At 42.0% G+C, this 24,724-nt stretch overlaps 2 protein-coding genes across 2 annotated transcripts; both read right to left on the reverse strand.

Annotated features, from left to right (window-relative positions):
* Positions 1–3,230: 3,230 nt before the first annotated feature.
* On the reverse strand, positions 3,231–4,186 carry LOC120942573 (olfactory receptor 146-like). The gene has a single exon (XM_040355552.1). It carries the CDS (start codon positions 4,184–4,186, stop codon positions 3,245–3,247), a length of 942 nt encoding a protein of 313 aa, XP_040211486.1. The 3' UTR covers positions 3,231–3,244.
* Positions 4,187–13,167: 8,981 nt separating this feature from the next.
* Positions 13,168–14,133, reverse strand: LOC120942852 (olfactory receptor 5B12-like). The gene has a single exon (XM_040355777.1). The coding sequence runs from the start codon at positions 14,131–14,133 to the stop codon at positions 13,168–13,170; it is 966 nt and encodes a 321-aa protein (XP_040211711.1).
* Between the last annotated feature and the right edge of the window lie 10,591 nt (positions 14,134–24,724).

Raw genomic sequence — 24,724 nt, forward strand, 5'->3', positions numbered from 1 at the left:
AATATCTTTGTGTTTTTTGTTTTTTTTGTTATCTTTATAACTTTCTCCTTCTCTTTGTTCTGATTAATAAGTGAATAATGTAACATTTACTCTACCAGGCATCAGGAAAATCAGGATCCCAATCTGTTTTGTTAAAAATAAATCTGCTGGGTAAGTGTATTTGTTATGAGAGAAGTATGCAAGTCCCCTTGGAGTGCCCAGATCAGGGGTTCCACCTTAGAGTGCCCAGATTAGAGGTGCCCCCTTAGAGTGTCCAGCTCAGGACTGCCACTTTAGAGTGTGCAGATCTGGAGTGTCCTCTTAAAGCACCCAGATCAAAAGTGCTCCCTTAGAATGCCCAGATAAGGAAAACCCCTTTAGGGTGAACAGATCAGGAGTGCCCCCTTAGAGTGCCCAAATCCGGAGTGCTCCCTTAGACTGCCCTGATCAGGAGTGCCCCCTTAGAGTGCTTAGATCAAGAATGTCCCCTTAGAGCACCCAGATTAGAAGTGTCCCATTAGAGTGCCCAGATCAGGAGTGCTCCCTTGGACTGCCCAGATCAGGAGTGCTCCCTTGGACTGCCCAGATCAAGAGTGCTCCTTTAGAGTTCCCAGATCAGGAGTGCTCCCTTAGAGTGCCCAGATCAAGAGTGCTCCTTTAGAGTTCCCAGATCAGGAGTGTTCCTTTGGACTGCCCAGATCAGGAGTGCTCCCTTAGAGTGCCCAGATCAGGAGTGCTCCCTTGGACTGCCCAGATCAGGAGTGCTCCCTTAGAGTGCCCAGATCAGGAGTGCTCCCTTGGACTGCCCAGATCAGGAGTGCTCCCTTAGAGTGCCCAGATCAGTAGTGCTCCCTTGGACTGCCCAGATCAGGAGTGCTCCCTTAGAGTGCCCAGATCAGGTGTGCCCCTTAGAGTGCTTATATCAAAAGTGTCCCCTTAGAGCACCCAGATTAGAAATGCCCCATTAGAGTGCCCAGATCAGGAGTGCTCCCTTAGAGTGCCCAGATCAGGAGTGCTCCCTTAGAGTGCCCAGATCAGGAGTGCTCCCTTGGACTGCCTAGATCAGGAGTGCTCCCTTAGAGTGCCCAGATCAGAAGTGCTCCCTTAGAGTGCCCAGATATGGAGTGCTCCCTTAGAGTGCCCAGATCAGGAGTGCTCCCTTAGAGTGCCCAGATATGGAGTGCTTGCCTCTATAGATCAGACCCTTCTCCCAGTCCAGTGGCCCTGTAAATGAACAATCTCGCTCTGCCTCAGCCTCACACTGCCTGGTGTTCTGTGGTGAGGGACAATCTCACTTGTGAAAGAACAAACTTACTGCATAGCATTCAGCTTCCTTTGTGCCCAAATGTATTAGTGGCATGTGCCACCTCTGCATGTATAATCTAGCTGCCACCTGCCAGGGCATATCAGTCTGCCTCTCTGGGACAGGGCCCACCACCAAGCACCTGTTGAAACTAAGTAAATAACACTACAAAAAAAAGAAAGTCCCCTGCCTGGCATCAAATACACAGCATTTACAGGTAATAGGATATAATAAAAATATTGCAATATTGTGGCATTTTGCAAGTACTGGCTGATGGGTGCTCTTGGCGCGTCATCGATCTCCGGACATCATGAATGACATGGGCTGCATCACTGGATTAAATAACTGACAAGTGATTTTTATTTTTCAATAACAGACCTGTTAAATGTTTTGGTGTTTTTATTTCTATGGTTACCACTTTTTGTACCCCATACTCATATACACTAAGCTATGTTTCCTGAACACTTGTATAGAAGTGACCATTACACTACATTCATTTTTACACAATTGGTTGATTTGTGCGATACACAATATACAATTCCAGCTATATAATCAGTTTCAGACAATGAAAAAGTCTCACACATGTGGTTTCCAAATACTCAGGAAGGGTTGAAGGATGTAAAAGCGAGCAAAGTCCTTTCTTGTATAGAGAGGGATGGACTCCAGAGAGAGAAATATCATCTGTACAAATCATTAGTAAGACCTCATCTGGAATATGCAGTTCAGTTTTGGGCTCCAGTTCTCAGAAAGGATATCGGGGAACTGGAGAAAGTGCAGAGAAGGGCAACCAAACTGATAAGAGGCATGGAGGAGCTCAGCTATGAGAAAAAATGTTAGAGGAACAGAATTTATTCTCTCTTGAGAAGAGGAGTTAAGGGGGGATATGATCCACATGTACAAATATTTAAGGGGTCCATATAGTGAACTTGGTGTTGAGTTATTCACTTTACGGTCATCACTGAGGACAAGGGGCACTCTTTACATCGGGAGGCAAATAAGGAAAGGTTACTATTTTTGGCAAGATTGCCTTTAATAACAATAAAAAACATCATAAACTATCCATTTACCACCAAATGAAAACCCAATGTGTTGTGAAAAAAAAAGGGTTAAACCTCCTGGATGCACAGAGTAGTTGTAATGATATGTATGAAATGAATAAAGATAGCGCTAACATCAACTAGTGCAAGGTGAGTACAGTGAGTGCTAATACTGTATAGTAATCAACAGTGAATAATAGAACATAAGAAACAACAACACTCTTGAAAAACTTTCTATCCAAAAAATGACAGTGAGTCCATAATGGGTTAATGGAATAGACCCGTATGAAGACCTGCAGGCAATCAGCCGGCGTCTCCTCCTCACTGCTTCAGATAGACAGAACCGACCTTCATAAAGATTCAGCCAGAAACTCCACGATATGTAGGGAAGAGAACAAGAGAGAGAGGACAAGCCTCCTAGTGCAACAATGTATGAAAAGGAGGGGGGGACAGGGACTACACCGACGGTGTGTGCACTCACGGATCCGCCGATTGACACAGGCTCAAAATCAAGTTGCCGCTCAGTGTGATGGTCTCCTCACTCGGATCATTGTCCCGTCACATAGGCTCCTATGTGACGGGACTACAATCCGAGTCATACATTGTTGCACTAGGAGGCTTGTCCTCTCTCTCTTGTTCTCTTCCCTACATATCGTGGAGTTTCTGGCTGAATCTTTATGAAGGTCGGTTCTGCACTCACTGTACTCACCTTGCACTAGTTGATGTTAGCGCTATCTTTATTCATTTCATATTATTTGGTTTGGTTCACCTTTATGATACGCAGCTTTTATCATTTAATGTTTTTTGCTGGGTTTTTTTATTTGTAGTTTTTCACATGGTAGCGCAGTAGTACTACTCTTTTTTTTGTAATGATATGTACGGTTTTAATTACACATGTCAAAGTTTCAAAATCGTGCTTAGGCATTTAGATTGGTTTTACCCATAGGCGTGCAGGGGTTAAAACATAGTTAAATGCCGTTCGGAAATCTTGGTTCCTCAGACAGTAGATCAGGGGATTGAGGAGAGGAAGGATCACGGAGTAAAAGACAGACACCACTTTGTCTCCAACAAATTGATGGTTAGCGCTTGGCCGAAAATAATTATACACAACTGAGAAATAAAATATGAAGACCACTGTCAGATGAGGGGTACACGTAGAGAACACTTTACTTCTGCTGCCTTTAACTTTCATTTTTAGAACAGTTTGAAATATATAGACATAGGGCAGGAAGGTTAATGTTAGAGTCCCGCCTCCAAGGAAACAGCCAAAGAGAAAGATGAGCAAAATATTCATGTAGATGTCACTGCAGGAGATCTTAAGCAATTGGGGAAGGTCACAGAAGAAATTTTCTATAATATGTGATCCACAAAACGTTAATCTGAAGGCAAAAAGTGTGTGAACTAAAGAATTCATAACACTGAGAGAGAACACAAAGGACATCAACTGTACACACACTTTCCAACTCATAATCTGTACGTAATGCAGGGGCTTACAAATAGCCGTATATCGATCATAGGACATGACAGCCAACAAAATCACCTCAAAGGCATCAAAGAACATAAAGAAGAAGATTTGGGTTATACAAGCTTTTGTTGTCATTTTTCTTTTCTTGGTGTGAAGGTCGTATAACATTCTTGGGACGGTGACCGAGGAACAACAGAGGTCCAAACCGGCCAGGTTCCCCAGGAAGAAATACATGGGAACATGGAGGTGAGAGTCGGAGACGATGAGGACGATGATCAATAAATTACAGAATAATGTCAGAAGGTAGATGAGGAGGAAGAAGAGAAAGAGAGGAAGTTGTAGAGATGGAAGATCAGATAATCCGGAAAGAAAAAATTCATTTAAAAATGTCTGATTTCCCATGAAAATATTTCAAAAACGATAAAAATATTCTTGCTACTGTCAACAAATTAATTATTATAATTCTTTACCAAAATTCTCAGATATTGGCTGAAGCATCAATGTTACTGTAGGATGTATTAAGAAGAGTGCAATTTAGATTGATCATCATTAAATAGACTAAAAACTGTTTTTCCTATAGGTTCAGAAACTAAAACTATCATTGTATTTTGTGTCTTTTATGTCAATGTCCAGGCAGTTCAACCTGTATGATTAGAACCCCAAATTAGATACAGTAATAGCTTTGTTTGTCTGAAAGGCCCTGATTGCTCAGTCTAAGAAATTAGTACCGTATTTGCCGGCGTATAAGACGACCCACTATTTTTCCAGGAAAAATTTGGGTTTTGTGATATACTCGCCATATAAGACGACCCACTTCCTACTAGTCTTTCTGGAAGCTGAGGGGTAGCCGGAACAACCGCTGACAGAAACAACCCGCTGACAGAAACAGGCTTTTTTCAAATCTCACTGTGCAATTACATTACATGCCTCACTGTGCCATTGCATTACATGCCTCCACTGTGCCATTACATTACATTACATGCCTCCACTGTGCCATCACTTGCCTCCACTGTGCCATAACTTGCCTCCACTGTGCCATCACTTGCCCCCACTGTGCCATCACTTGCCTCCACTGTGCCATCACTTGCCCCCACTGTGCCATCACTTACCCCTACTGTGCCATCACTTGCCCCCGCTGTGCCATCACTTTCCCCCACTGTGCCATCACTTGCCCCCACTGTGCCATCACTTGCCTCCACTGTGCCATCACTTGCCTCCACTGTGCCATCACTTGCCTCCACTGTGCCATCACTTGCCCCCACTGTGCCGGCCAAGACGATCTCCCTACCTTATTTATTTGCAGATTCTGGCTTCCAGGCTGCGGGCATCCATGATTCAAAAGCCGCGCCTCCTCCTCAGACTGTTCCGTGATAGGCGGAACACAAATTTTCCCAGCAGAGCCTTTGTTCAGTGTTCCGCCTATCACGGATGTCCTCTCGTCCGAGGATGAGAAGGCATCCGTGATAGGCGGAATACTGAACAGAGGCACTGCTGGGAAAATTTGTGTTCCGCCTATCACGGAACAGTCTGAAGAGGAGGCGTGGCTTTTAAATCATTAATGCCCGCAGCCTGACGGACACTGTCATCGGCGTATAAGACGACCCCCGACTTTGGATGCATTTTTTTGCATCCAAAAGGTCGTCTTATAGGCTGGAAAATACGGTACATTTATTCTTTTTTTCTCTATATAGAGTTCAATTGGCAGTGACATCTGCCAACAAGTGAAAACATAACTTTATGAAATGAGGATAAGGCTTTCATTCATCAATGTGCAATCTGTTAGTGTTGGTGTAAAATGTACCTAAATCTGATTTATTTTTTATTTTTTTAATATTACAGTCCCTAGAGATGAAGTGACTGAATTAGAAACCTAGAAACACGATGGTAGAAAAAGGTTAACCACTTGCCGACAGCTGGCCGTCATATGACATCCCCCGCTTTGTGGTAGCATATCTGAATGGTGGGGGCAGCTACAGGCATCATTCAGATATTGACGTTTTCAGCCGGCGATTCCCTACCCCATAAGAATGATCATAGCGGCTGTTCCACTGCTTGATCGTTCTTACGGGTGGCGAGAGGGGGATACCCCCCTCCTGCCACCCTCCGGTGCTTCTAACCGACTCACTGCTGCGATCGGTGAGTCAAGAAATGGATCCGCCGGCCTCGGAAGTACATCATAGAGATTTCTGGTTGACCAGATGGTCGCCGGAGTCTCTATGATTGTCGTAGGCCGGGTGCGATGTTATGACGTCATGCTTAGCCTCTGCATTAAAAAAAAAAAAACGGTGCCGCCTCGGCTTGGAAGCCGTGATCGCTTTTATTTTATTTTTATTTTAGGCTTCCCAGCCCAGAGGTGAGATGTGGGGTCTTATTGACCCCACATCTCACTGTAAAGAGGTCCTGTCATGTCATATTCCTATTACAAGGGATGTTTACATTCCTTGTAATAGGAATAAAAGTGATGAAATTGTATTTTATTTTTTAAAAGTGTCAAATCATTTTTTTTAAGTAAAATTAACAATTAAACAAATACATTAATGTTAAAGTGCCCCTGTCCCCATGTGCTGGCATGCAGAAGCGAACACATACGTAAGTCCCACCCACATATGAAAACGGTGTTGAAATCACACATGTGAGGTGTCGCCACAAACGTTAGAGTGCGAACAATAATTTTAGCCCTAGACCTTCTCTGTAACTCAAAACATGTAACCAGTAAAAAAAAATTAAAGCATCGCCTATGGGGATTTTTAAGTACATTCCGCAAGTGTGTTCAATTTTGAAGTGTGACATGTTAGGTATCTTTTACGGTGCAACTTCATCTTTCACATTATGCAAAAAAATTGGGCTAAAATTTGTTCTTTTTTAACCACTTGTCCATGGGAGGACGTCATATGACGTCCTCCACTTTGTGTGGTGATATCTGAATGATGGGTGCAGCTACAGGCATCATTTAGATATCGCAGTCTTCAGCCGCCGATTCTGTGCACGATAAGAACAATCAAAGCGGCGGTTCCATTGCTTGATTGTTCTTATAGGCAGCCGCCATCCGGTGCTTCTCCGGAACTCTCCCGTGCCATCCGGGGCCCGGAGAGCGAATCGGTCGGCGCTGCCTGGAAAGCATAGAGATGACTGGTGACCAGATGGTCACCAGTCATCTCTATGACCGTCGGAGGCCCGGGCGTGACGTTATGACGTCACACCCGGTACCCGGAAGTAAACAAAGTCGCAATCGCGGCATTTGTTCTGTGATTTTTTTTCACCGATTTCATGCTTGTAAGCCTGGAGGAGAGATGTGGGGTCTTATTGACCCCACCACTCTCCATAAAGAGGACCTGTCACACTGATTCCTATTACAAGGGATGTTATCAATCTGAGTTTTATTGAATTTTTTCCCATGCCCAGATATACATACAATTGTACTATAGTCGTATCGACAAAACATACAGATACATAGTATATACTGTCTTAACTGGAGCCTCGAACAAACAAACATAGGAAGACAAAAAAATAAAAAATAAAGAGAAATAAGAAAAAAAAAATTAAAGAAAATTTAAATAATAAACTAAGAACATAGCGGTGAAAGAAGAAGGAAATAGTAACCAATCAGTATTGATCTCCCCACCATAGCTACTCGTCGGTGTGATTCCGTTTAACCCATATTGGGAATTCATCTGATTTTCGAAACTCGGTCCATACAGACCAGATATGAGAGGACTGCTCTTCCCTTCCCATTTCCCGTGCCAGTAGGCATTCCAAGTCTCTAGAGTGATCCAGTTCCTTTGCCCATTCCTCCAAGGAAGGTACTGACCTTGTCTTCCAATATCGAGGAATAACTACTCTAGCTGCTGCTATAAAGTGTCCCAACACCTCATCTCTTGCCTTTTTTATGGGGCCTGGGTTCATGTTTAAGAGAGCCACTCTGGGTGATGCACAAATTACTGTATCCTCCAATTTTCCATATAAATCAAAAATTTGTTCCCAGAACCATCTCACCGGGGGGCACTCCCACCAGACATGTAACATGCTACCTTTTGCCTCCAGGCAACGCCAACAGATATCAGGTATATCTTGATTGATTTGATGCATTACAGAAGGGCACCTATACCATCTACTCACCAGCTTATACGCCTTTTCTTGTGATCTTGTATCTATTGAGGTTTTATGAGTTAAAATAAAACTTTTTTGCCAGTCGGATATAGCAATATTCTCTTGAAGTTCTTTCTCCCACTTCCGCGTGAACGGGGGGAGGTCTGGATGGATTGAGAGCAAAAGGATGGAATATAATATAGAAATTGAGTGTGATAATGGTTCTTCTTGCAGCAGCAAAGCTTCAAATGCAGTTGGTTCAGCATAGAAATCCTGTTTTGAAGGAATCGATCGTATATAGCATAAGGCTTGATGTCTCTGTAACCACTGCGCAGGGTTCTGGGGGATCTTGGTCGATGGAAAATCTACCAATGTTAGTGAGTCTGACTGAAGAACTTGGACAATTCTTCTATGGTCTTGTTTATACCACGGCCGAACTTGGTTGAGTGTAGGGCAGGAAAAAAATCTGGCGTTCCAAAAAAAGGGGTCATAGGGCTCAATTGTTTTGATATTTTATATATGGGTAACACTTGGTCCCAAATATACAATGTTTGTCTAGTAAGATCTACTGGTATTGAGTGGCCCTTTCGAAGAATGGGCGAGGTCCATGGAAGGGCACATACATCTATGGGATTCATGTGACCTTCCAATTGGACCCATTGCTTCGAGGCGGAGTGGTGAAACCAGTCAGTAATACGTGCTAGTATAGCTGCCTTGTGGTATATCGAAACATCCGGTACCCCCACTCCACCTTTATTCTTTGGAAGGGATAGTGTACCAAAACTAATTCTTGACTGGACTGAGTTCCAAATAAACTTAGAAAATAGCCGGTGAATTTTACGAAAAAACACCACCGGAAGATGGATTGGAATTGTTTGGAACAGGTATAGAAGGCGAGGAAGTATATCCATCTTAAGGGTATTAATTCTACCAAACCAAGAAAGGCGTTTAAGTGCATAAGATGTCAGGGTCATTTGTATTTTATTGAGCATCGGGAGAAAATTTAGGGAGTATAGTTGTACTGGTGTCGCTGAAATACTGGTCCCTAAGTACCGAATCGACTCCGTACAAATCCTAAATGAAAAGTTCTTCGATATTCGCTTAATTTTTTCTTGCGGGACAGATATATTAAGAAGTTCTGATTTGTTACAGTTAACTTTAAAATTGCTAACTTCGCTAAATCTCTGGAATTCTAAAAGTATAGATGGAATAGAGATGTCTGGTTTTGTTACAAATAATAATAAATCGTCTGCAAATAAGGCCAATTTTTCATGTAAGGGGCCTACTTGAATGCCCGTTATATTTTCGTTTTGTCGCAGTGCATTTGCAAGGTGCTCCATTATTATAACGTATAATAATGGCGAGAGAGGGCATCCCTGACGTGTTCCATTGGAGATATGAAAAGCGGGGGACAACGATCCATTCACCCTAACTCTAGCCGAGGGCGATTGATATAGAGACATAATCCTTGCTATCATACAGGGACCCATGCCAATCTGTAAAAGGGACGCTCGTAAAAACTTCCAACTAACCCGGTCAAACGCCTTTTCGGCATCGACTGTTAATAAACATAAAGGAATCTCTTGGGTGTGGGCATAGTCCGTCAGTAGGAGGGCTTTAAGCTTATTGTCTCTTGCCTCTCGACCACTGACAAAACCAACCTGATCTAAATGGATTAATTGAGGCAGCAGTGGTTGTAGACGGCCTGATAAAATTTTTGAAAATATTTTTACATCTACCCCAATTAGAGATATAGGTATGTAATTCGCGCACAACGAGAGATCTCTATCTGGTTTCGGGATGAGTGAAATATGTGCTTCCAGCGTTTGTTTCGAAAATGTAGATCCATTTGCTATAGGATTAAATACCCTAGTTAGAAAGGGAGTAATAAGAGGAGAAAAGTGTTTATAGAATTTTGGCGTAAAGCCATCGGGACCTGGACTTTTACCTCCCGGGGTATTAAAAATAGCCTTAGCAACCTCTTCTTCAGTGATTATGGTTTCCAGTTCTTCTACTATATCTTCCGCCAAAGTAGGTATCAAAGTGTCAGCTATATAGGATGTTACCTTATCCTCTTCATTGTCAAGTTGGCTTGAAGATTGGTTTGGGGGTATATTATATAAGGACTGGTAGAAATCACTAAATGTTTGCCTAATTAAAGAAGGTGAGGATATTATTTCACCCTTTGTACCCTGAAGCTTTGATGTTTACATTCCTTGTAATAGGAATAAAAGTGATGATTTTTTTTTTTAAAATGTAAAAATAAAAAAAGTTAAGTTAAATAAAAATATATATATTTTTTTTCAAAATGCCCCTGTCCCCGTTATCTCTCGCGCAGAATTGAAGACGAAGCAAATACGCATGCAAGTCCCGCCCACATATGTAAACGCAGTTCAAACCTCACATGTGAGGTATTGTCGCGTGTGTTAGAGCGTGTGCAACAATTCTAGCACTAGACCTCCTCTGTAACTCGAAAATAGTAACCAGTAAAAAATGTTAAAGCGTCACCTATGGAGATTTTTAAGTACCGAAGTTTGGCGCCATTCCATGAGTGTGCACAATTTTAAAGCGTGACATGTTAGGTATCTATTTACTCGGCGTAACATCATCTTTCACATTATACTAACTTTACTGTTTTGTTATTTTTTAATTCATTTTTAATTTTTTTTCCTTCGGACCGTTCTCATCGGATGGACTGATTGTCTGTAAGCGGCCTTAGGATCTGGAGTAGGACCGGAGGAGGGCTGGAGCTCTCCTGCAGCTGCAGGAGAGGTTTGAGGGCCACATGAAATGGTCCGGATTTGGCCTGCGGGCCTTGTGTTTTCCACCTATCACATACAGTATCCATATAACACTCAAATAAGTAATTTCAACAGACTATTGTCACAAATTAGTATATAAAGTAATTGGAAAGAGTGACAGTGGCATCATATTTATCAGCTTTGGCCTGATATAAAATGAGTCTCTTTATCTGCCCAACATTCAAAAAAACAAAAGACATATTACCTAAATATAAAATGACACAAAAAATAATAACGTGATCCTTTGGTTTCAAGTGTTATGAAATAAATTTACTCTAAGCAAGAAAACTTATGGATCCTTTTTTAAATGTCTATGAATATTTAAGCATACTCTGAAAAGAAACCAACAGTATCTATAAAACAAATAAAATAAAATCACCAGTCTGGTATAAATGTTGAATATATGAGTTTTATTTGCTCCACGTTCATATATTTATAATACAGAAATTTCCCCTGACATCCCCGGAGCACACAGGAGTGAAGATTGGATGCGTATACATCTGAGATTAATTTAAAGCAAAGCTCATTGGGAAATTTATTCTCTACAGGAAATAACGCATCACTAATTGATCCCTCAGTAAAATAGAAATAAAACAATTGTGTTTTGCTTTAGTACTTTATGTATTAATTCACAGATAAATGTTTATCCAGCTACAAAAAGTTTGAAATTGAAGATTGCAGAATTGAAAATAGTTGAACAAAATTATAATAGGCATACAAAATTATATATACTACCGTGTTTCCCCAAAAATAAGACCTAGCATTATTTTCCAGGAGAGCTGCAATATAAGCCCTTCCCCCGAAAATAAGCCCTAGTTTAAAATGCTTGTAAAATCCTATAATCCACTCTATTACAGTAGTATATATTGTACAATGTGTGTGTTTCTGTAATATGATTATGGGGAAGAGAGCTCTGGCGGGTCACAGAAGTGCAGAGCGGCGCTATAACGAAGGTATTTGGCACAATTATATTACAGAAACACACACATTGTACATTATATACTCCTGTAATAGATTGAATTATAGGATTTTACAAGTTCACACTGGGTATTCCTGTCAGGCAGGGAGAGGGAGGGGGAGAGAAGACATCACATTACATGGTAAGACCTACCCGAAAATAAGCCCTACTGTGTCTTTTGTTGCCAACATTAATATAAGACCCGGGCTTATTTTCGGGGGAAACACGGTAATATACAGTACATACATTTTTTTCTGAACCAAAGTTCTGCTTTACATTTTACAACAAAAGACAAAGATACTGTATGTTGTGTATTGCCAAACATACATTACAGCACCATCCCACACATGTGCCTCCTCAATATGAAAGTTGGGTGCAATGTCAGGTCACATCATCATAATCCCACCATAGAAAGGATGACTGTTCTTCAGTGTTGCACCTTTATTGCAGAACATGCGAGGAAGTGTGGGCTGGCTAGGGTTTCCATATAGATTCCATACATATTTTAGTTAAAATCTTTTTCACTTTGAATTAAATTGCTTGAATTATTTAATATATAAAAAAAACACACCCACATGTGGGATAGCCCGAAAATTAGAGGTTTCTGGAATAAGATGTTTTGTTTTATCCGGAAAGTATCAGGAATCCCAGTAGTGAAATCTCCCCAAATAGCTCTGCTGAATGCCAGCATTCCCAAAACCCCTATATATATACCTTATTTTCCAGCGTATAAGACGACCTTTTGGGCTTAAAAACTTGCCTTAAAACTAGGGGGTCATCTTATACGCCGGTACCTGTCTCGGGGATCCATTATTCAAAAGCCGCGCCTCCTCCTTGTGGTGTTCCGTGATAGGCGGAACACTTGGTTTCCCAGCAGAGCCTCTGTTCGGTGTTCTGCCTATCACGGATGTCTTCTCATTCTCGGCTTCGGACGAGAGGACCCCCGTGATAGGCGGAACACAGGCGCCTATCACGGAACAGCACAAGGAGGAGGCGCGGCTTTTGAATAATGGAGTAATACGCATTCCAACCGATTCAGCCAGTCCCAGGCACAGTGTGTACCCATAAGGGGTGCCTGGACCAATGTCCAGATGTTGTGCACCCTTTGCTCCTCCCATGAACTTCCTGATTTAAGCCATGTCCCTGCACTTCCTTTTTTCTCCTTACGCTATCAGTGTGAGGAGAAAAAATAGCCGATTACATGATCAGCTGTCAATATTGTGTGCATATTTCTCTATATTTGTCTGTGTCGCTGATCAGAGAGCACGCTGCGCGCTCCCTGCAGGGGGCACGCAGGCTGCTCAAGAATGGCTGGACGTCCATTGACGCCCTCCCGGCAAAGTAGGTCCAGGATGTAGCCCGTCTTTCGGCTATAGCGTGGATCTGAAGTAGTTAAAAAAACTGAAAAAAAAAAAAAGGATTTTTTTCTGGAATAGGATTGGATATTCAAAGTAAATGAAATTGATATGTGAACAGTCCTTACTCCTTCAGTAAAATACTTTGCTAATTGTATATATACTTTTATATATGTTTTGTATTTAAGAATGAGGCTTAAGCTTCGATGAATTCTGTATAGCGAAGGAGAAGATACTCTGAAATACCCTGCGGAATGCTGTTCTGAAATCCTGGTTCCTCAGACTATAGATCAGAGGATTGAAAAGAGGAATGAGCGTGGCATAAAAGACGGGTGCTACTTTGGCACCAGGGAAATGATAACCGGAACTTGGATGAAAATAATTAAACATAGTGGAACAATAAAATATGAAGACTGCTGTCAGGTGGGAGGTACATGTAGAGAAAACTTTACTTCTTTTACCTTTAACTTGTAATTTCAAGACAGTTTTGAATATATAGACATAGGGCAGGAAGGTGAGTATTAGGGAACCACCTGCAACGAACCCACCCAAGAGAAAGAGGAGCAGAATGTTGAGGTAGATGTTACTGCAGGAGATCTGAAAAAATTGAGGCAGATCACAGAAGAAATTTTCTAAAACATCTGATCCACAAAATGTTAAATTTAGGACAGAAAGTGTGTGAACAAAAGAATTGGTAAAACCGAGACACCACACAATGGACACCAACTGTGCACACACTTTCCAACTCATGAGTTGCACATAATGTAGTGGCTGACAAATTGCGGTATATCGATCATAGGACATGACAGCCAACAGAAGAGCTTCAGAAGTACCAAAAAACATAAAGAAGAAGACTTGGGTTATACAAGCTGTTGTGTTGATCTTTCTTCTCTTGGTGAGAAGGTCAAATAACATTCGTGGGATGGTTACTGAAGAACAACAGAGGTCCAAACCGGCCAGGTTCCCAAGGAAGAAGTACATAGGAACATGGAGGTGAGAGTCGGAGACGATGAGGACGATGATCAGCAAATTCCAGATGAATGTCAGAAGGTAGATGAGGAGGAAGAAGAGAAAGAGAGGAAGCTGAAGACCTGAAAGATCAGACAATCCGGACAGTAAGAATTCAGTCAGAACCGTCTGATTCCTCATTATAGTTTATTTTTTAAAAATATTTTATATCATATGATAAACGAAGAATGAAAATCAAAGGAAATAAAGCAAAAGTCAGCCGTGCAACCCATTTGAGGACATGATTTAAGACAATTTGTATTATTTGAATTGATATTCTTATTCCTTAACAACATTCAATATGATTGGATGCAGAATACATGAGACAGTTTCTGGTTTATCACTGGAAGTAATGTAACATGTTAAATTCTTTATAAATTGCTATAAATGACAACTATCCATTCTGAAGATTGACTTACCACAAAGTGATTGCCAGAAAATTGCACTCTACCACAGGAAATTGAGATAAAGGCCCTAAATCATCAGTTTACAATATCAGCAGGGGTGCCCAACCCTTTGAAGAGCGAGGGCTACTTAAGCGGCTTAGTAACCGGTCGCTGGCCACAATGAGCGGCGCGGGTGGATGACATGCTCGTGTCAACTCTGCATATGGAAAGAGGACACAGACACAACCCACTCTACTCTATGGGCCCACTGATCCAATCCGCCCAAATGGAAGGGATACAAGACCGTTAACATCACTGCTCCATAGAGATAAATGGAGGGTTGAACCGATCACGTAAAAGGGGCCTAAGGCTGCTTTCACACTGATGCTCTGCAGTTCAGGGCCGATCCTAGGCAGGGTGCACAGGCACCTGCAGAGGTGGGGGCGCCGAAGTGCCAGAGTTCTCCCCTCCTTCTGGCAGTGCTCGGGGGAAGAGCCGCCCCTCTTCCTGACATGAAGGGTTCTAGTTTTCAGTGGCTGATGAGTGCTGATGTGCAATAATTAATTCCTCACACTGGGTGTCTGGGGTCCAGTTGGAATGCCTCCCCCTCCCATCTCTATTTCAGGCTGCAGAGAGCGCCTCAAAGCTACTTGCAGGAATTTTTTTGACGTCCTGCCAGAGCACCACTCCAGTGTGAAAGCACTCAGGCTCTCACACTGGAATTGCAGATGAGGATTTTTTTAGGCGCTATTTTTAACACTAAACCGCCTTCATTTAAGTGGATCACGCCCACTTCCACCTACTTTGAATTAGGCCGGCTAACGCCGAAGACTTTACGTTACGCTGGCGCAACGTTGGGAGCAAGTGCTTTGTGAATACTGTGCTCGCCGCTCTGCGCGACGTCGGCGTAGCGTATATTCGATATGCTATGCCGGCATAACTATGCGCCGAGGTATGAAAATCCGGGCCTTTGCATTTATATTTACCTATGGTGATATATATGGTAATAAAATATGATCGTTATATTAAATACCAGTAATAAAGGCCTGCGGCCAAGTTTACCCCACCTCAGTTGTTTGTTGGTCATTATTATTATTATTACTACATAGTAATATTTCGGCATACAGTCCCAATGTAGTTCCAAAACATCTGGGGTGCTAAGGTTCACCATCACTGTCCTAGTGTGTATATATAAAAAAAGTGAGTTAGGGACCTTAGATTGTAAGCTCCTTGTGGGCAGGGACTGATGTGAATGTTCAGTATATATTACGTAAATTGACAGTACTATATAAGTGCTTAAAATAAATGAATTAAATAAAAGACACATTACCTGAATTTTGGAAATGAGACAAAAATAAATAACTGTAATAATAGTTTCAAGCATTTTGAATAAAATTAAGAATGAAAATAAAATAAAAACTAAAAAATTTAAGTTAAAAAAAAAAAAAAAGCATGCAAATGCCTTGAAATTGTCAAACAATATAAAGTTTTGGTTGTTGTTGTTTTGGCTTCTTTCAAGATTTTGTCTGTAATACCTCTAAAAAAGGAATTTTTTTATGAATGGGGGGGGGGGGGGTAGGGTCAGTTCAATAGCAGCAAGTTTGATCCGAAGAAAAAAATCCAAAAAAAGGTAAATAAATATAAAATAAAATTCATGTGGCATGTTGGGTGACAATGCAGTTGTATTATCCACACATACACATATTTATAAGGCATAAATCTCCCCTGACATCTTTGGAGCACACAGGGGTGTATGTCGGCTCAGTAATCATCTGAGATTATTTCAGAACACAGCTCCTCTGTAAAATTAATCTCTACAGAAAATAAAGCATCACCTGAATTCACTTATCCCCCACTGACACTCACGTTTTAACTATTGATAAATGAATAATTCAAAGAAAAATTAAATACATTTATGTTTAAAATGGACACTGAAAGAAAGAGGAAGCACAAAATGTTGACATGTTTCTAAAGTTTGCAAAGTCATATTAGACAAAATCGCCCTGCTTGCCCCTATTAGAAAATAAATGAAATGGACACCAGTGTGGGTGAAAAATTAGGGTAGAGATGATTGAAGGACTCTAAACACACTACCGGTAGTTACTTGCCCACAATGTGTAGTACTATTCCTTCCTAAATTAGCAAATAGTAATGTTCCTAAATATACAAATTTGACCCACAACTCAACATGTTTCACCACGACAATGGCTTCATCAGAAGTGACAAAAACTAAAATGTTCTCACATGGGTTGCATCCCATCAGATATCGTATTTGTATTTTTCTTACCACTCAATAAACAAACGTTGGTATGAAAAAAAAAAAGAAGTGACAAAAACTCAAAAGTGTGGTGCACACCATAATATGTGAAGCAAAGAAAATAGGCATGACAGTCAGCGAAGGGATCCCCGCTATTATCATAAAAAATGCTGACAAACCACTTCTCAAGAACCTCTTTGACGTCTGTGCATTAAAATCTCAGACAGAACTTTAAAAAAAAATGTAAATAATTAGGAATTAGGGAGGAATCCACACCAGTCCAGTGTTGGATGCTGGGACGAATGGTCACAACCTTCTTTAGCATTGGCGGATGCTTGGCTCCACAGCCGGCAAACCTTCCTCCACTTTGTGTGAGATCGCACAGCAGGGTCGCTCGCAATTTTTTGGCCCCAGTGGGTTCCTTGGCTCCCGGGATTTTGTGTGTGGTGTGGAAACTTTACCAACCCTTTTGGGCCTTCAGGTCCCGTACAAATGCCCTCCTGAGGGCATACCACCTCTCAGACTTCTGGCGGAGCATACTTTGCCCTCATATATTTTTATTCAAATACACCAAAAAGGAAAACTCTGCGCTCCTGAAAGTTCACCAATTATAAATCCACTTAATGTTTGTGAAGAAAAAAACATACATTAACACTTTAATTTTCGGAAGATCCAGTCCTTTATATGGTTAAAAAAGGGAAAGTTTCCACAATGTGCACAATATGATAAAAAAAGTATAAAAAAAACTTTCCAAATGTCTGCATCAGACCAGCACCCTCTTCAGACTTCAAATGGTTAAAGCTTGCGGTTTTAGTTTGTGGGCTGTCTAGCAAGACATCATTAGTGCAAATGGTGAGCACAGTACATTACCCAGCCAGATGTAAACATCGATCGAATGTCCTTCTCCTGGCTGATGTAACAATGTCCGGGATCCTAAGCTCTCTCCTATGCGGGTCTGGAAGCTTCACAGACCCGATAAATGTGACTGCTGGAGACACAGGGTGGATCAGCCTATCAGAAAGGATGCTCTCCCTGGGTGAACATGCAAGCGTCCCACGTCTGAGACACTGTTTCAGTAAACCAGCTGTACTGCAGGGAGAAGTTTAGGCGCCCTCCAGTGGGCAAATTGCAGTATGCGCTTGTTGAAAAATCAACAGCGTTGCATGGCGAACTTATGTATCCAGAAGACCTCCCTTCTGCCTTTCTCCTCCCCTTCCTCAAATTCCCCCCCCTATCTTAGTCTATTTAATTAAACTTTATACCTAGGTCCTATTGACTGTGACAAAGCTCTTGTAAGGGCGAAACGCGTCGTCTAGGACCCCTCTTAATATCCCCCTTTTATGATGGAAGATCCTATTCATGCATAAGAACTTTTATATCCGATTATTTTAATCGCCATGCAACGCTGTTGATTTTTCAACAAGCGCATACTGCAATTTGCCCACTGGAGGGCGCCTAAACTTCTCCCTGCAGTACAGCTGGTTTACTGAAACAGTGTCTCAGACGTGGGACGCTTGCATGTTCACCCAGGGAGAGCGTCCTTTCTGATAGGCTGATCCACCCTGTGTCTCCAGCAGTCACATTTATCGGGTCTGTGAAGCTTCCAGACCCGCATAGGAGAGAGCTTAGGATCCCGGACATTGTTACATCAGCCAGGAGAAGGACATTCGATCGATGTTTACATCTGGCTGGGTAATGTACTGTGCTCACCATTTGCACTAATGATGTCTTGCTAGACAGCCCACAAACTAAAACCGCAAGCTTTAACCATTTGAAGTCTGAAGAGGGTGCTGGTCTGATGCAGACATTTGGAAAGTTTTTTTTATACTTTTTTATCATATTGTGCACATTGTGGAAACTTTCCCTTTTTTAACCATATAAAGGACTGGATCTTCCGAAAATTAAAGTGTTAATGTATGTTTTTTTCTTCACAAACATTAAGTGGATTTATAATTGGTGAACTTTCAGGAGCGCAGAGTTTTCCTTTTTGGTGTATTTGTGTATTTGTGGTACTTCAGGGTATCCGGATCTCTGCAGCACGGACTGTTCTCAGCCCATACGAGGGTTTCAAGTATTTCATGGGATATTAGTTATTTCCCATTGAGCGCCAGTGATTTTTTTGTATCAATATTTTTATTCAAGAGAGTTACGCCAATTCAACATATAATACATAATATTATTGCTTAATCACACCCCTGAAGAAGGAGATACAGATACACTCTGAAACGCGTCAGTGCAAGAATTTAATTAAATATTTAAAATCAATATGATGATGTTGATAACATTGTAAATATGTTTGAGCATGCTCTGTATGTGCATATACATGTGTTTTATACATACCTCTTTTTCTAAGAAATATATTTTAATAAACAATATACTACTTTATATATGTTTTAAGACATTTGTGCCTTAAAAGTCCACTACAAGGAGTCCACAGGCACAAGTTACTTACCTTGGGCCAGATTCACGTAGGTGAGCGGCGGCGTAATGTATCGTTGATACGTTACACCACCGCAAGTTTTCATCGCAAGTGCCCGATTCACAAAGCACTTGCGATGAAAACTACGTTGGCAGCCTCCGGCGCAAGGCGGGCCAATTCAAATGGGCGTGTGCCATTTAAATTAGGCACGCTCCCGCGCCGGACCTACTGCGCATGCTCCGTTTCGGAATTCCCGCCATGCTTTGCGCGCCGTGACGTAATTTTTTCGAACGGCGACGCGCGTAGCGTACTTCCGTATTCCCGGACGTGTTACGCAAACGACGTTAATTTTTAAATTTCGCCGCGGGAACGACGGCCATACTTTAAACAGCAATACGATTGCTGAGTAAAGTTAGGGCAGGTCAAATAACGACTAAAATTGCGATGGGAAACTTGACTACGGACGATGTAGCGAACGCGAAAATCCGTCGTGGATCCGCCGTAACTGCTAATTTGCATACCCGACGCTGGAATACGACGCGAACTCCACCCAGTGGCGGCCGCGTTATTGCATCCGACAGTGTAAAACAATTACACCTGTCGGATCTTATGGATATCTATGCATATCAGGAGATACACCGTCGTATCTCTTTGGTGAATCTGGCCCCTTGTCCCTGGATCCTGCGATGCCTCCCCGCTGTGTGATCGACCTGTGTCCTCCTCGCTCGATTCATAGTGCCGAGTGCCGCTGAGCTCCATTCCCTGCGACGTTACGACGCACGGGGGCGAAGATCGGCGCCAAATTTAAAAAAGTAAATAAACACAATACATACAGTATACTGTAATCTTATACATTACAGTACTGTATGTAAAAAATACACCCCCCCCCCCCTTGTCCCTAGTGGTCTGTCCAGTGTCCTACATGTACTTTTTATATAATAAAAACTGTTCTTTCTGCCTGCAAACTGTAGATTGTCCATAGCAACCAAAAAGTGTCCCTTTATGTCAAAAGTGGTTTTAGAGCAGCTAGAAAACAGCGATAATAAATTAGAATCACTTGCAGAATTGAGCGATAGCGATTTGGGGGGAAATTCGTCATCAAATAATTAAAAGTAATAATTTTTATTATTATTATTATTATTATATTATTTGTTATAAATATTTATATTTATTTATTGTATTATAATTTATGATTTTGTGTTTCAAATTTTATTATACCCGGGATGTCTACTAGACTCTTGTTTGGACAGATTAAAGTGAGTTATTCCTAAGAATTACAGGCCTACAATATAAAACGCCAAATTTCCATGCAAAATAATGGTACCGCTTTCAGCACCTAAAATCTGAATGAATCATACCGCCAGGGAGGTTAATGCTCAATATCGCCAACTAACACTTCTTTGTACATAGAATATCTTTTGTGTTTTTGTCTATAGTCTATATCAGGGGTCTCCAAACTGCGGCCTGAGGGCCAGATGTGGCCCTTTCATAGCCTTTATCCGGCCCTTGGGGCACTATTCCTCCCACCGACACCAAAAATGGGGCACTATATATTTCACCGATATCCCCAAGGGGATACTATTCCTCCTACTAATAGGTGCACTACTCCTCCTCCTATTGACCACTGACCCTGAGGCCATATTTATTTTCACTGATGCCGGGCCCAGGACATTTTCTGCCTCTGCTGGACACAATCTGGCCCTCCTAAAGTCTAAAGGACAATTTATTATTATTATTATTATACAGGATTTATATAGCGCCAACAGTTTACGCAGCACTTTACAATATAAAAGGGAGACAACACAGTTACAATACAATAAAATACAAGAGGATTAAGAGGGCCCTGCTCAGAAGAGCTTACAATCTAATAGGGTGGGGCAGGTGGTACAAAAGGTTGTAACTATGGGGAATGAGCTGATGGAAGTGGTAAAAGATTAGTTGGAGACGTGATAGGCTTCCCTGAAGAGGTGAGTTTTCAGGGATCGCCTGAAGGTAGCAAGAGTAGGGGATAGCCGGACAGGTTGAGGTAGTGAGTTCCAGAGGATGGGAGAGGCTCTGGAGAAATCCTGGAGACGAGCATGGGAGGAAGAGACACAAGAGCTTGACAGTAGGAGGTCTTGAGAAGAGCGGAGAGGACGGTTTGGGATATGTTTAGAGACAAGATTGGTGATGTAGCTTGGGGCAGAGTTGTGGATGGCTTTGTAGGCTGTGGTTAGTATTTTGAATTTAATTCGCTGGGTGATAGGAAGCCAGTGTAGGGATTGGAGGAGAGGTTTGGCAGATACTGAGCGGTTGGTAAGGTGGATAAGTCTGGCAGCAGCATTCATAATAGACTGAAGAGGGGATAGCCTATAGAGAGGCAGGCCAATAAGAAGGGAGTTGCAATAGTCAAGGCGAGAGATAACAAGGGAGTGAATGAGGAGTTTGGTGGTTTCATTTGTTAGAAAGGGGCGAATTTTAGAGATGTTACAAAGACAATAGACTGGCCCTTTGTTTGAAAAGTTTGGAGACCCCTGGTCTATATCCACAATATGGTGATCGGGGCAGAAAGTGATGGGGACAGGGCTTGCAACAATTTTTTCACTAAAATTATCTTCGGGTTTTTATAACTGTATATGTCCTTCTGTCTCACTGACAACCACTCTTATTCTTTCTTGTGCTTCTATAACTTGGAGAATAAATAAGGTGAAATTGCCATGACAGAAATCTTTATTTTTCTCACATATATGTAAAATAAATGGCTGGAGTAATCACCATTGGTGATTATCATTGTTGCTGGTTAAACCCTTTCATTGGCAGGTCCGTACATCTTCCAGTGAAAGGTTTGGGGGGTCTTTTACAAATTCTGAATACTGTAAGGGAAAAAATGAGCAGATGCAGCAGCCTAAGTGACAAGCTTTAATTATTTTATATTGTGTAAGCATATGTGGGTAGCAGGGGTTGTTTTTCTTAAATAAAAGGGTTTTACACCATATGCAGTCTCCTTTGCTTCCCTGCATGTCCGCTGTGCTGCACGTATATATCCTATGAACACCACCAACATACACCTGAGGAGATCTACTGAGACTGGTCGTATTGGTTGGATTCATACAATGCTGATGATTGCTACAATCTGGTGAGTACAACACCATAAGGGGAGCACAACAGAGTGAAAGTTGGATTATCTGATGGGATCAGAGATAGCACCCGGAGAATACCACCAGAATTGTGCATATTAGCATTTTTTTTTTCTTAAAGTGAATTTTGTGCGTGTACTCGAGAGAGGAGCCGGACTGCAGGAGTTGGGAGTAGGCAGGCCTCCCCCAGAGACAATCTGCCACCTTTCTCCATGCCCCGGGTGGCAATGGCAGGTGTGTGAGGGGGTCCTCCCACACAGCCCACCCTACCTGCTCCGCTTTGAAGCCCAACGGGGCAGAGGGACTCCCTATAAGGGAGTGAGAGGATTAGCCCGCTCAACCAGCCCTGTTAGTCCTTCGCCTCTCTTTTTAGAGACCGCGTGGTCAAAGTGCGTGATGTTAACCCAATTTCGAGTGCGTGTAAGTGTGGTGGTTTTTGTGGGAGGGGGGTGGGCGTACTAAGCGCAGGCTTACCTCGCATAGCACACCCACCGGGAGCCGGGCTGAGACCACCAAACTCAATTCACATGTAGCCGAGACCGGGATCCGAACCCCTAGCTGCAGAGGTGAATGGCTTATCAGCGCAGTGCCAAACGCGTTGAGCCACCGCAGCTCCCCTGCATATTAACATTTAAGGAGTCAAATCGGACTCAACTTTTGGAATAGGACTCTGGAAGGTTGGAATTATTGTATGGACATTACCTATGGGTGATTGCCATTGTTAATTTACACCCACGGTGTCATTTTGTCATTACATTTTTGAAGATTATTAGCCAGATTCAGAGAGAGTTACGCCGGCGTATCAGTAGATACGCCAACGTAACTCGGAATCTGCGCCGTCCTAAGTTTAAGTGTATGCTCAAACTGAGATACACTTAAACCTAGCTAAGATATGACAGCCTGCGCCATCGTATCTTAGGGTGACATTTTTTCGCTGGCCGCTAGGTGGCACTTCAGTTGAGTTCGGAGTAGAATATGTAAATGCCTAGATACGCCGATTCACGAACGTACGTGCGCCCGTCGCAGTAAAGATACGCCGTTTACGTAAGGCGTTTTCCGGTGTAAAGTTAGTCGAACAAATAGCTGGACTAGTCAATGTTAAGTATGGCCGTCGTTCCCACGTCGAAGTTTGAAAAATTTACGTTGTTTGCATAAGTCGTCTGTGAATGGGGCTGGACGTAATTTACGTTCACGTCGAAACCATAACATCCTTGCGGCGTACTTTGGAGCAATGCACACTAGGATACGTACACGGACGGCGAATGCGCCGTTCATAAAAAACGTCAATCACGTCGGGTCACCAAACATTTCCATAAAACACGCCCCCCCATCCTCATTTGAATTAGGCACGCTTACGCCGGCCCCATTTATGCTACGCCGCCGTAAGTTAGGAGGCAAGTGCTTTGTGAATACAGTACTTGCCTCTCTGACTTAAGGTGGCGTAGCGTAAATACGATACACTACGCCGCCTTAAAGATGCGGCACCCTACGTGAATCTAGCTATATGAGTTTTTTAACTCATGAGCCGGTTCCAGAGGCTTTCAGCGCTGTTAAAGTTTTATTGATAATTGTTTTAATAATACATATGCTTTTCAACACACAATCCTTACAAAAGAAAAAACTACCGGAAGAAAGTTTATTATTTTCTCAAAGAAACAATCAAACAAATGTATTGCTATGTTATTGTTATTGTAATTAATGATGACGTCAAAACGAACGACAGATTGCAAAAGATAGTAGGACAAACCCCCAAAAAATCTTCAAATATATTAATAGTAAAAAGTTTAGGTCTGAGCATGTAGGCCCTTTACAAAATAATCTAGAGTGGGTGACTGGGGGACAAAGAGAAGGCTAATAGTAAAATAGGAGTGTGGTGGAAAGTTGTTTTTTTCCTTTTTTTGTTGAGAGGGGGGGATCCTTTAAAATTTCAAAACATGAATAGCCAATGATATTAATTTAAGTCCCATTCCACTTATGTTATTGCTTACAAATTAATACAAGTTTGGGTGCATTAACAAACGGTGCTGGCACCACAAGGTTTAGGTCTTCTGGTCCACATCAGTGTCTGACCTCACAAATGCTCTTCTGGAAGAATGGTCAAACATTCCCATAGACACCCTCCTAAACCTTGTGGACAGTCTTCTGTTACTCGTTTATTATATTTAAGATTTAATATCTCAAAGATAAGATGTGGGTTAAATGAGAGTCATTTGACCAACAGTGAAAGCGTTAACACAATGACATTTATTGGAGCATAGTTGAAAGTCCATCTAATACACAAACCATCTATCTATAGTCTACACCAAGGGAGAAAATATTAGATTAAAGGGTTTGTAAAGGATTTTTTTTTTTTTTTAAATAACAAACATGTTATACTTACCTCCACTGTGCAGTTTGTTTTGCACAGAGTGGCCCCGATCCACGTCTTCTGTGGTCCCTCGGCGGCTGTCTCTGGTCCTCCCCGCAAGAACTCGACACATTCGTGCGAGGGAGCTCGCATAGTGTGGAGTCCTTGTGGGCGCGCTCCCGTGATACAGCGATCGGCCCCACGGCG

Source organism: Rana temporaria, chromosome 6, assembly GCF_905171775.1.
Source record: "Rana temporaria chromosome 6, aRanTem1.1, whole genome shotgun sequence".
Taxonomy (NCBI): domain Eukaryota; kingdom Metazoa; phylum Chordata; class Amphibia; order Anura; family Ranidae; genus Rana; species Rana temporaria.